The following is a 13,843-nucleotide window of genomic DNA, read 5'->3' as shown; positions in this document are numbered from 1 at the left end:
TTAGAAACAGACTCTCACGTGTATAAATCCTTCCAACCACATTAAGTAACAAATCACAGAAGCACTAGAACTAAGAACTAGAACAAGAACTAATTTTTTTAATAGAAAATTTATTATATTGGCTGAAAATATTTTCGCATAGTGTTCAACCAGCTATAAATGAACAATCCAAAGCTATTCTGAGACTTGATGAAAATCTATTCAGTTCCTCCCCGTGTGAAGAAATCCAGGCCCTGGAGAGAAGCCTGAAGTGTCCAGATAGCCCGGATTCCCCACATGGTAAAACAATTCTTACTTCCTCTTGTACCTGAAAGAGATGATCCTTGAAATCACATTGCACCAGCCTACCTCAGTGACAAATAAGGAGCAGCACAGTGCTTTTACAAGGCAATGCTCTCTCATGCTAAAATGCAGACATATGCTACCACACAGACACTCTCTTTGATTTCTCCCAGACCCTGCAGCACCAGATTAAACTGCTGTAGAAGCATCAGATGTCTTAGAAAGGGCCTTTCAACCATTACAGTAAAAGGAAATCAAGAAAAACTTGAAATAGAAAGAGGAACTATACCTGGACTTGGATTTAAAGTTTCCTCCTTTCCTACGTTGGGCCATACCCAAGCGCTTCCGATCCTCAAACGATGGACTGTTACAGAGAGAAAAACAAGGAAATGTCACTTGTACTTACAGAAGGACACCCTGCTCTGCTACGCCCATAAAATAACTGGAATGGATCCTTTTACTCAGTACCCTGAAAACCACTGCTGAGAAAGTTCAGACACTGTGGAAGGTCTATGCTAACATTGCTGCTAAGCCATTACCCTGCACGATACTGCTTCAGAGCCTTCCTGCTTGTGTTGGTAAGCTCTTCATCAAACACAGACACCTTTTTCTTCCGCTTGGGGCCTAACACAAGGAGACAATACAATAGTCAGAACGTTGGCTGTAATGAGAAGATCAGAGCATCATCTTGTTTCTAAAGCCCAATATTTGTGACCAAACCAATTAGCATCACCATCAGGAAAAGCAATGACTCTCCCCTTTGCAACTGTGTGCCCTGGCCAGCACCAGCGGCCTTTCCTTCTGATTTGGTGCTCCCCACTACACAACTTAGTTCATTTCACCCCTATGCAACAAAGCAATTGACATAAGGTTTATCAGCTGTGGAATAGAAGTGCTTTCTCCACCTTTTGGTGCTGTTGCTGGTTCCTCTTCTGGCAACGCTCGGGCCCGCTTCAGTCGCCGGTTTCTTTTTGCCAGCCGCTCAGCATACATTTGAGATTTCAAGATTTCAAACTGCGACCTCTCCTCTGGCTAGAAAGCGTAAAAATGTACATTTACAGCAATGAGAGGTTTTGCTGAGGAAAAAAACAAAGAAAATCTACTCCAGGGTCCCATTTACCCATAATTATACTCACTGTCATCTGGACTTTTTTCTGTGTGTCCTGCATAAATTTCTTCCTTTTTTTTTTGCCTCGTAATGCTAGGTCAAACTCTTGCAGTGCTTTAGCCACTGGAGAAAGACAGAGAAAAGCGTGGAATAAAGACCTCTCAAAGGATAGAGCACATTCTACTTGCAGCTACAGAATTTAGCATGCCCAGCACTGCTACAACTCACATTTTTCTTTCTTCCTCTCCTCACGGGTCTGGAACCAGCTCCGCTCTACACCCTTGGCTGCAGTCTCCTGTTTTCCTTCCTCCAACTGCTTCTTTGCCTTATTGATCTGAAACAAGTCAGACAAGATGTAAGCTCATGGCTGCCAAGGAATATCTACCAATTTCCCTTCTAAATCATGCAGGTTAAACACGCTAGGGTCATCTTCTCATTTTGCATTACAGACTCCAGGTCAACATCCTACAGAAAACCTACCTGGGCCTCTGACTGCTGCATTTCACGTTCCTCACGCTCCAGGCACAGAACTGCATACACATCTTTCTCCAGATTCTCAATCTTTTCTCGGAATTTCAGTATGACATCTGAAAAAGATCCAGCCTGAATTATATCAGACAGCCTATTTAATGTCCACTTTTACTGTTTAGCATCTCTTTTAAGAGTCTCTTCTCTGTACAACAACGTTCCTTGCCTGTGGCTCTCTTTTTTAATCTCTGTGCCTACCTTGAGGGAGAATTCTGGCTTTCACTGGTGTTTTGGCAGACTTCACAATCTCCTTCAGCATCTTCCGCTCTTCCTCACCCACGAGTGAAACTGAGCGACCAGCCCTACCTGCTCTTGCTGTTCGACCCACTCGATGAACATAGTGTTTGGTGGTGTTGGGCATGGTAAAATTGATCACCTATTAAATGAAGTGTTAGTAGGGAAATTACATTGAAGGACTTGTTAAAAAGATCAGCGTTGCAAACACTCACTGTTTTAACACCTTCTATGTCAAGTCCTCGCGCAGCCACATCTGTAGCTACCAGAATATCAATCTGCTCATCCTTAAAACGCCTGAACAAAAACAGCAAATATATTAGCTATGAATACAGAGACTTTTTCTCTAAAACTTCCAGCTTTTAGCTACTTTGTTCCTTCCCACGATGGCCCAGTAAGCCCAGTAATACCTGAGTGCTTCCAGTCGCTGTGCCTGGGAGAGGTTCCCATGAAGCTCCCCAACCCGCAGACCCATCAACCCAAGCAGGATGTGCATACGATGAGCTTGCTTCTTTGTCTGGGTGAAAAGCATCACGTGATCTGGGAAGGTCCGTGTCAGTAGAGCTGAAAGAAAGTCCTCTCAGCAGCCTGCTTCACAGTCACCCACCGATTCCATCTTTTCCTTGGTCATTGCTCACCTGACACAATGGCCTCACGGTCTCCCTCTCGGTTGGGTCTGATCCGGATGAATTCCTGCCTCAGGAAAGGGGCAACGTCTGTGTTGCTGTTCACAAAAATTCGGGTGGGATTCTTCAGGGAAACAGAAGCCAAATCTTTCACCTATCAGAAAACATTGAAGAAAAAAGTTCAACACTTTCTGGTGAAAGATTTAATAGACAGCCATCTATTCAACCATCTGCCTGAGCATGTTTCCCAGCAGCCTGTTTTACCTCCTCTGTCATTGTGGCAGAGAAAAGCATTGTCTGACGGTGCTTGGCACATAACCTGATTATTTCCTTCATCTGTTCCTCAAAGTACTCATCCAGCATCCTACACAAGAGAAACACAGTGAGATCATACAACTTTATCTAGTTCTAGTTAAGAACCATTACGTAAGGCAGGGTCACAAAGATTGCCCTACATCCTGGGAAAAGGAGAAGAGGAAGCTGCCATCACATTTTCCACCACTGTTCTGTCTAGGCTACCTGTCCGCTTCATCCAAAATAAGCACTTCCACACTGCTCAGGTGGAAAGAGGGACAGTTGTGGAGATGATCAATTAGTCGCCCAGGAGTTGCAATAAGAATGTCTGGCCCAGAGCGCAGAGCTGCTTCCTGAGTCTTCACATCTAGGCCACCTGAAAGAGAGCAAACAGGCTGCTGAGTCTGTGAGCAGGATCTACACAGTACATCTTTCCAAATACTCTGAGAAATAGGAAAATAGCACAGATTCATTACACATTCACAACTGGAAGTGCCTTCACCTTTTCTTTTTATGGAAAACAACAAAACCAACAACCAAAAAACCTGCATAGCATTGGAAAGTGAGATTTTGAACTCTAGCACACCTTCTAGAAGCATGTTTGCAACAACCACAGTGTCCAGTTTTAGAGCACAGCATTTCCAGTTCGACATAGCAGTTTGTAGTGATCTGTGCAATCCATGTATGCAACTTCATACTCACCTACAGCAAGGCAAGTTGTGACACTGCTGAACTGTGCCAGCTGTTTTGTGACAGAATGCACCTGAATACCCAGTTCTCGTGTTGGCACAAGAACCAGTACCCTCGTTATTGGGGCCTGACGAGGTTTGTAAATCAGGCGCTCAAGCACAGGCAAGATGAAAGCAGCTGTTTTGCCTACAGAAGAAAAATTAAGAAGAATTACCAGGAGTTACTGCAAATACTCTGAATTCTCCATGTCCCATGGCTCAAGCCCTCACCTGTACCAGTAGCAGCACAAGCACAAATATCCTTCCCCAGAAGACCCACTGGGATACAAGCCTTCTGAATTGGAGTTGGCTGCTTGAAACCAAGAGCTGTGATTGCCTTCAAAGCAGACAAAACAGTTTAGTGCTGTCTCTATTCACTTCTATTGAGGCTACATCTGGAACACTTTCTCCACTCAATATGGCTCAATAACAGCCATAAAAGTGGTAAAGAACTGGACCACCTCCCAAACCAGGAAAGGTTTGAGAGAGCTTACTATCATACCACACCCCACCTCATTTCCTTTTTAGAGTGGTTGCAAAGAGAGGAGCAATGCAACGGCTTTGAGTGGCGGAAAGAGACTATCCAACATTCTTTACAGCAATACATGTAATAACTAAACTAGATAAATACCTTAAGCAAAGGTCGGGAAAGATTCATGTCCTGGAATGACAAGCTATCATCATATTGAGAAGCATCTTCAAAAAAGCTTTCTGCTTCCTAGAAACAGCAACAAAAGCAAAACAAGAAAACCACACTCAGCAACACAGCATGCAGTCACAGGGCTCTGGTTTGCTCTGTGACCTACAGTTCATTATGCTCTTCCCAAAGTTATACTGACCGGACAACAATCTGGTGCCATTCTCTCTATCACTTACTTTTTGTCCTCCTTTTTTTGATCTCTTCCTTTCCTTCACTTTAATTGTATCTGCGAAGAATTACAATAGGAATTTTAGTACAACTAAACATATAACAACACATTTTGTGTGCTCTCATTTGGTACTTCTTGCTTATAAGAAGTTATTGATGAAAAAGCCTCAGAAATATAGCTAAGAGTGGAGTAAAACACCAAGCAAACCTCCTCATTCAAGAACCACCCCAACAGAAGTACCAGAGCTACCATTCAAAATGAGCTTGACTGATCACAGAGATCTGCAGATCTCACAAAGTGAGAAATTCTTGTTCATCCCCACCGAGACTTCATTAAAGGTTGTTCTCCAGCAGATCAGTGGCCTGTCCATGTTTGCTCTACATACCTGCTTTTGTGAAGATAGTTTCATCATCCAATGAGTACTGGGACTCGTTGTCCTCTTCTTCCTCTCTACCAAAGTCCTCACATTCCCTCTTTTCGGACTGATTATCCTCAGTTCCTGCATCGCCATCTTTCACTTTTGCTTGCTTAGCTTCTTTTTCCTGGACAGAAGAATAAAACAAGCCAAGTGGATAAAGTGAGATGGGCAAAGAAATGGAATGGATGATGTGAAATGGGTAAAGAAGGAAACTTTACTCCTTTGCGAGCTGTTTTGGTTTGTTACGAGCCCACTCACACCCACAGCTTCAACGTAAGCATTAACAGTTCTGCATACAAGGCCAGCAGGTGTGGCTGCAAACTGACAGCTGCAGCTCCAGCACCGCGTTCGGAGAGACCAAACTCATTCCAGACCGCGCCGCAATGTGGCACTTGGAGGAAGCCCGACCTGAATCTTCCTTTTCTGCCTCACTTTCTCAATCTTCTCATCCAGCGTCGTAGCCGATCTCTAAGCAGGAAAAAATAAAGGCGAGGAGATGTGAGGAGACCGGGACAGCAGGCGGCGATCCGCTCCCGGCCGCAGGGCTCACCTTGCCGCGGAGCTGACGCAGCGCTGCCGCCCAGGCGCCCTCCCCGCCGGCCTCCACCTCGCCGAACACGAAGGCGGAGCTGAAGTCCCCTCCTGCCGCTCCCCGCCGTCCGGAGCCCGGCACCGGCCGCACCTCCTGCAACGACACCCGTGAGCGACCGAACCGGCCTCACACCATCCAACCCAAAGTGAACCGGCCCGGCCTCACCTCTTCATCCTCAGAATCTCCCGACTCGGGCTCCTCGGGTCCCGCGTCCCCCTCCGCGATGGTGCCCACCAGCCCCAGGCTGCGCAGCATGTCCGCCCCTCCCAGCGATCCCGCAGCACCGCGTGGCCGCGCAGCAGCGCCTGCGCAGTGGGGCGGCACGGGGCGCAGGGAGCGGCGGCTCCGCCCCGGGAAAGGGAAACTGAAAGCGGCGGCGCTGGGAGGGTTGGGGGCTGTCGTTCCTACGGCACGTATCTGCTATTTGCAATTCGTCGGCTCGGCGGAACGATCTGGGATTTTTCAGTGGCTTTCTCTCAATCCCCCAAATAGGTGGATTTTCCCCTTTGGGGGACAAATAGATTTGGAAAAGTGGCATTGATACCCAATAGTCGTCTTAATTTACGGCTCAATTTTGTGCACGATTACTTTCGTGGAGGATCGAAATTCAATGTTGTGTGCTCGAATGCTTTGTTCATTCTCAGAGTGATGCTGTGCAGGCATGCAAGCCTTCCTGGCTGATAGGAGCAGCAGCACAGCGAGGATGGGTTTGGGGATGTAACCTGGAGATGTAATGGAGCCCAATTTGTGTTCCTTCATTTGCTCCTGCAGAAGGGGACTCTCAGCTAACTAGAACTCAGCTAACTAGAACTGCCTTCCCTGGCATAACCCTCTCAGATGGGCAACGATGAAGATCTTCTCTTATTGGATCGGTCCTTTTGGGAAACTTCTTTTGCCACTGTCTACCTCCCAAAGTAATGATTGGCCAGCGATAGCTGCATTTACATCTATGAAACAAAAGTAATTTGAAAAAGTGATAAAACCAAAGTGGAAGGAGCTGCTGTTTGCATAGCAGCATGACTGGCAATACCAGTTCACCCAATAGCAGCACTCCAGAGGTCCTAAGAACATCATCAGTGTCAGAAGCAATTCTCAGTTGCATTAGCATCCAATTATTTCCCAACCTGCTGTGGTTTATGATTGATACGATTGTGTCCATAAAGAGCTGCTTACCACTCCATTGGTAATTGTTCTTCTCTCTCTTGGTATTTGATGGCAGCCCAGCAGATCATTTCATCAAACATTCTGCTTCTTAAAAAGGTGTTGAAGGCTAAGGAGAGCGATTGGCAGTACGTAGCAGTAAGTTAAAGGTGTTGAAGAAAGCAAGGAAGGATACAGCATGAGAGGGAAAAAAAGATATCTTTGCAGTTGTACAATACACTTTATGGATATACTGATAGGCTCTTTGTGTCATCGGTTCAGCCACCACACAGCCTCCTTCTTAAAAGTAAACTCCAGGTCTGAAAGGAGCTTTCTGATTTAAACTACTTCTGTAAGTCACAGTCGGCTTTTATCCGATCAAACAGATTAGACAGATCATTTTACAGTGGGTTGAGGTGATAGGCTCCCAGTTTATTCTCACTTAAATGGTAAACATTTTACTTTTAAATACGAATACATTTAAAACACCGAATCAGATCCCTTTTAATTACCAGAATTTCAACTTCACTTCCACAAGTTGCTGCCAACACACGGATTACTTGTGTCGCAGGTCTGCTGGTCTCTGAGGGAGGCGCTGACCTCTCGCTCAGTCGATGCAGGCTGAAGCCCGAATATTTTGATTCCCGTGCCCGCTTTAAAGCCGGGGCAGCATCCTGACCGAGGAACCACTAGAGGGCAACGCGTGACCGTGCCTTGGCTGAAGCGGGGCGCAGCGGCCAAACGGAAAATAAGGCACGAAGTTAAATAGGAAAGCTTTTACACGATATTTCCAAAGAGTTCTCTTTAGTTTTGAACCGAGTATGTTAGGCCGAGATTTTAGCATCTCCGGCATTTCTTTTTGCGCATCAGTTTCTCCATGTGAGCAACTCGTACATCAACATTCACTTCTTGCCATGTGAGGATTTTTACAGCAATCTGAAGTGCAGCCTGGAAAAGACCGGGGCTGCGATGAAGGTTTTCCCCTTAAGACCAAGAAAGAACTCTTTGGTCCGCGGTGTTGTGTAGAACAGATGTGCCTTGCTTCCCACTTAACACCAGTCAATTTTCTTGACTCGTGAGAGAACTATTTGTCAGCATTCCTCCTCCTCTTTTTACCTATAAAGCACTGTTCCATTCTGTTCTCTGATGCACAGGGAATTCTCCTTCTATAAACCCTTTAATTGAGTGACGTCTTCTGGCTTCTTCCATAAGATTTCCCTACTCAGCTGGTGGTCTGTTCACAGTTCTCATCTCCTGCTTGTCTTAAGACAGAATTCTCACAGTGTAAAACTTTCTGTCTGAAGTGGGATGGCAGCATTCCTTCTTAATGTCTCTTCTCTCTGTCCCAACACGGCTTGCCTCTGGCTGGAGTTCTTACATGTCTGCAGGGAAACTACTAATCCACTTTGAAAGAGAGTGGATATTGTATTATACAGAGATCTCAAGTCTTTTGTTCCCAAATAAGTTTAATTTCTATTATCATTCTTGGGGGGGGGGTGAAGTCTTATGTTTAGCTGTCATAAGAAACTGTAAATAAAAATTCATATCAAGATTAACAGTGAAGTTCTTGATTCTTTCTGAATGTCACAGGATTTTGGGGGTAATATGGGAATTAGTAGTAGGATTTTTTTCCCTTCAGAAAAGAGAGATGAGAAAAGTCAGTAACAATTTTTCTAGAGCTTTAAATTTAGTGAAATGACAGCAAGCCCTGAAGAATTTCCAAACTGGGTGTTTAGCCTTGGTCTAGTTGCCTAACTATGGTTATATATTTGTAATGTGGTTCTACTTCCTTTTAACCCAGTCTGAGACAGTTTCACTGCATGTTTTATCAAAAGCATCTAATTTTTCATACATCTTCTGGAATAACAAAGCTTTCTAGATGTTTCCTATTTGATTGAGAGCCACTTTTCGTGTCAAAGAAAGCTGTATATATCTAATCCTTCAAGATGAGCATTCCAGCTACTTCTTCCCAAGGAGGCACTGATTTATCTGGTTTGCCATAGTAATTGTTGCCTTGGAGGAATTAAAAAACAATGCATCAACACTGTTGGTCAATTGCAAAACTGCAGCAATTTGCACTGGCTGATAATCTGTTTCCAAAAGGTGTTGTATGAATCTGCACTTTCACTCTTGGAATAGCGAAGGCAATAGCAATGTTATTTTTCCACTTTTGAATGTATTTTGCATTCTGCAACGCAGAAGGCAGTTCCCAGTGTTTCATAACGATGGGAAGTTGTGTCCTGCAAGTGTTACCAAACACAGTTAACCTCAGTGAAGTACCTCGAGTGTGCTGTTACTGGTGTGACTGGTTTGTGCTGCGGGTGATGGAGAAGAGTTCCTGATTAGGAAGCCTGCAGGCAATAGGGGTAGAAGACCAATGTCAACAGCACCTTAACTAGCTGACAGGTCGTTATGCCCAGTGTGCTGCTTCTTGTGCTTTAATGACCAGTCCTCACCTGCTACTTTTCCTTTTGACAACCAAGTATGTTTAAAGGCAATTCAAATTGTGGAAAGTGACCAATATACTTCAGCTGCAAGTTGGGAGACTTTTCTTCATGTTTTAAGAGACTGTTTATTCATCATAGCTGAATCCTGTGAGTTAGAGAATATAGACCCTTTCTGCAAGAATACTGATTGTGTAAGAAATATTTTGACACATTCTCTCTTTTTTAGGGAGTATCCAAAAGAAACAAAGCACCAACTCAATACAAAAACCCAAAGATGGAAAAGTCCAGGTTAATCAGAATGTCTTAAAAACATATGAAACACAAATCTGTGTGAAGAGTGTGTGAACACTTGGCAAGACTGTGAGCTTTTGATACGAGGAACATGTTAATGCCTGAGGATTTGATACTGGCTTCAAGAATGTCTCAGTCATCAGTTCTGGATATTGAACCCTGCTCTTTAAGACTTATTTCTATTGTACACAGTCTTCTGCAATGGCACTTATGTGAAGTTTCCACTTAGTATTAATTTAGCTACGGTGGGAAGAGAGAAACAAAGAAATGCTCCCAGCTAAAAGTGACTGAAAAATGGTTGCCTCAAAACTGGTGAGGGAATTGATGTCACGCTGTGTCCGTGTCCCTTCTCTTGTGGGGTGATTGGAGATGAGGAGAGCAGGAGGTGGGAGAGCAGCTTTCTTTTGTGGGAAAACATCACTCTCTGCTTTGTGCCGCTGGAGAAAATATTTTCTGTATTTAAGTAACTTGAAGATCTGCAGTGTCTCCATATTTTCTGTTTGAATCGTGGCTGGGCCCATTGAATTCTCATTGGAAACTTATGAAATGGCAAGAATTGGAAACAGATTCTTCTGTAGAGCAGAACTGTGGTAGTGATATTCTGAATATACAGCCTGGGAATCTTACAGTCCAATAGGTGGGTGTTTAATTGAAGGAATGATGGTTGGGTGAAACAAGAAAGTTAAGAAGATGGATTTATTTCAGTGTGTTTCCTCTCATGATCTGTTGTGGGATCTAGAGACTGTAGCCTTTCAGTATTTGTGGCGCTCTGGCCTGGATACTGTAAGTGTTCCATAATTCTGTTGTCAGTGCTGGAAGTGCAAATAAAGCTGTCAGAAGTGAAGGCTCGCGGGACTTGTCGTGCCCTGCCACGTGTTTTCAGGACTGATAAGCCTGATTGGCAGCTCTAGGTTGAAATGGAGATGGTTGGGTTTTACGCTCTGGCACTCAGCCTGACTTCAGAGCGACATGCGGGATGTCCTTACATTTCCCAGAGCAGCCGAGGCTGTTCCCAGAAGGAGCTCCAGCACAAGGAGTTGTTCAGGCTGGGGCAATTGGCTGCTTGAAATCCTTTTTTCAGACAAAGCTGAAGTCCTCCAGAGTTTTCTGACGCTGTATTTCTCATGGTGGCTTTTTTAAATTGGAAGTAAGGGAGGAGGCAGGAAGGGTGCCCTGCTCTCTCTCAGGTTGTGCTGCTGATCCAGATTTCCATACAATGACAAATTTAACCAGCATTCCTGGCTAATAAGATGTAATTGTACATCTAAAGCTAAACAATTTCCTTAAGGCACCAAATGACCGATGCTGCCTTTGAGTCCTTTTTTGCCCTGGGAGCAAACGTTGATATTCCTTAATGTAAGGATAAGTACAGCAGTGTTGTTAAATAGACCCCAGGACTTGGTTGTGCTGTGTTATGGTAGTAACCCAGTATGCTGTTTGTTGGCATTACTAATGCCTCACAAGAACAGAGTGTGCTTTTACCTATGTTTGGTGTTATTTTCTCAGCTGCTGCTTTTCATTTAAAATCTCTCTTCAATCATCTGCAATGCTGCTGCTTTTTCTGAAGGAACAAAACATGATGCACTTCTTTGATTAAATTCAGTTGTTATATGCATAGCTGACAGGCTAATATCTCATCCTATCATACTTAAATAAACATCTTTTCCTCCCATCAATTTCTCATAAATCCTATACTTGTTTTGTATATCCAGAGGAGTCCTTTTGAACCTTGCATTTATTATTTTAAAATATGAGTGCATATTTATAGGGGACAGAGATATCTTGGTAAGCCATTTTGGTTTAATTGATTTCACATGAGAGTCATGAGATCAAAACATGCAAACACAAATTTTCTGGCTTCATGTTCCATAGAATTGAAATGCAGGAGGACAAGCTTTAGATCGTGGAGTTGAGTAACTGTTTTTCTGTTTTGTGTGGTGTACAACTGAATTATAGATTGTTGTCTCAGTGACCTTTGGAAAAATCACAGAACCAAATTCTTTTGGCTTATGAATTGCTATGCAAATGTAATTATGTGTTGCACATTCGTTTTTTTTTCCCTCTAGTTTAAGTGAACATTATTTACTTATTACTCTGTTATGCTTCAGGTTAGGCCGCTGCTACTACATTTGGATCATGAATTCCTTTCTTGCACAACAACATGCAGTTCAGTGTTTACTAAGGTTTTCCATGCTATGGCATCTTCCCACAGTGTGAGCTTCACTTTTTGTAGTTGTTGCCTAGGATAAAATAAAGCTGTAAAACAAACCAATTGTGATTAGCTATAAAAATGCTGCTGTGAAAGAATGCAAACAAGTATTGACCCCTTCATTTCTCTCCTCTTTGTAAGACTGAGACAGGAGGAAATAAAAAAAAAAATCCATATTGTCCTCATGCCAGTTGCTGTACAAGTTGACAAAATATTTAGACAGCTTGTTCCCAAGAAAATACACATGCTAGAAAATCAGATGAAAGTTGTGATGGATCTGATAATGAATATATACTGAGACCACAAATCACTGAAGGCATCCAAACAGCTGCCCAGCCAAACAAGCTGCAGCACAGAGATGAGCAGTGGGTTGAAAATGCCTGGTGTCCTTCTACCCAACACATCTTCCAACAGCTCAAGCTGGCTGGAGCTGCTCGTCCTTTCCCTGTAAACAGCAGGAAATCAAGAAAAACAACCCCATGGTTGTTTAACTGCAGGGGAATGGCATAATCCCTTCTGGAATGTCCAGTAGGGGCTGGGGTCTGGAGGCAAAGGGAAACACTTCTCTGGTTTTGTTTCTTGAGTATTTCTTTCAATGCAGCCTTTTGGAAGCCCCTATTTTTCCCACCATCAAATCTACTGTTTTGTGTTCTTTCATTTTTATTTTTTTTTTATGAAATCATTTGCTTTTAGTTGAAAATCTGTAACACTGCAGCAAGAAGAAACCAAGTTCCTGAACTTTTTGCTCCATCCATGTAATTTTTCTAATTTTTTTGGGGGGGTGAAATTTCAGTGCTGAAACGCAATGCTGTTCTCTATGTAACAACGTTTGTCTTTCAATACATTCCTAACTGAAACATAAGGCAATCACATCTCTCTTCTCTTTATTTAAAGGGATTGCAGAGGAGGAAAAGTTATGAAATCTGTCAGTTACACGCAGGTCTGTTGTCGCAGCACCACATTTACCAGATTTGGGACTTTGTCACTTCAATTATGGAACACAATTTTACTATGTAAACAAGTACCATACAGCTTGTGGCTTTTGCTGTAATAATCTTTTGTTCATCAAACACCGTGCATCTTCAGCTACCTATGTGATTTCCACTGCCTTAGTGCACAAGTATGTCCAAATATTCTGGTTAGGTTGAAATGAAAGAAATGGATCCGGGGTCTTGGTGATTCCAGGGCTGCTGCTGTGTAACATGACCTTCAGATGCCATGAATCACAGATCTGTAATGATATTTAACTCCGTAGGCCTGAGGTTAGAGATACCTCTTGATTTTTTTCCCTGTTCTTTAAAAGACAGTTTTTAATTTCATTTAATTTAGAAGAACTTTCAGTGGCAGTTTCGATAAGATTAAAACTCTGCCAATTACAAATTTATTTACGGAGAAAGGCAGTTGTGCTCCATTCCTAAGACTTGTTTCACTTGTGTTGGAGTGCCCAAATTTTGTGTTTTTTTTCTTAAATAATTGACTTTGGATGTAACTGAGAAAGTCCTTCCTTTCTGCCGACACATCTTCAGGTCTGTTGGGTTTTCATTGTGTCCTTTTGTGTTCTTTCCTGTCCAACATTCATACTCTGCACTAAGAGGAGAAAACAGTGTAAATCACGTTGCACTTGGCAGTACAACAGATGCTGATACAAGGTAGAGTCATATCTCCATATAGAGTCCATAGAGTCATGACTCCATAGAGTCATATCTCCATGGCACATGGATAAAGCCAAGGGAGCACTGCCCTTCAGTCCTACAAAGGGGGCAGTTGTAAGTTTGGGTTGTAAGTTGTAAGTAAGGCAGTTGTAAGTTTTAAGGTATGGGCTCAACTGCTGAACTGTGGTGTTTAACCTCAGCCTGACAGGACGTGGGAAGTCGCTCAGTGTCACTCAGAAACACATCACTTGTGACACTCATCTCTGTGATTTTTGGCTTCCTAATCAAAACTGCTTATGCTTCTGGATTTTTGTGGTCTGATATCGTGAGAAGTCTTGGAGGCACTGGAGGTGGCTTACATTATGGCTGATCCTCAACTCTTTCAACTCTTCAGTATAATCTTGACTCTGAGGTGCGGTTGATTG

At 43.3% G+C, this 13,843-nt stretch overlaps 1 protein-coding gene across 1 annotated transcript; it reads right to left on the bottom strand.

Annotated features, from left to right (window-relative positions):
- Positions 1–111: 111 nt before the first annotated feature.
- DDX27 (DEAD-box helicase 27) lies at positions 112–5,979 on the bottom strand. The gene is made up of 21 exons (XM_052683671.1): positions 5,845–5,979; positions 5,638–5,772; positions 5,496–5,555; positions 5,055–5,211; positions 4,677–4,726; positions 4,432–4,518; positions 4,032–4,137; positions 3,775–3,948; positions 3,298–3,448; positions 3,043–3,142; positions 2,791–2,932; positions 2,563–2,716; positions 2,368–2,449; positions 2,117–2,294; positions 1,871–1,977; positions 1,619–1,724; positions 1,419–1,513; positions 1,188–1,314; positions 822–906; positions 572–646; positions 112–307 (listed from the first exon to the last, which is right to left on the bottom strand). Exons 1-21 carry the CDS (start codon positions 5,932–5,934, stop codon positions 292–294), a joined length of 2,277 nt encoding a protein of 758 aa, XP_052539631.1. The 5' UTR covers positions 5,935–5,979; the 3' UTR covers positions 112–291.
- Between the last annotated feature and the right edge of the window lie 7,864 nt (positions 5,980–13,843).

The sequence above is a fragment of the Tympanuchus pallidicinctus genome, unplaced genomic scaffold (assembly GCF_026119805.1).
Source record: "Tympanuchus pallidicinctus isolate F22 unplaced genomic scaffold, pur_lepc_1.0 scaffold20, whole genome shotgun sequence".
NCBI lineage: Eukaryota > Metazoa > Chordata > Aves > Galliformes > Phasianidae > Tympanuchus > Tympanuchus pallidicinctus.
Note: the sequence above shows the minus strand (reverse complement) of the source record. Positions and strands in the feature narration are given on the sequence as shown.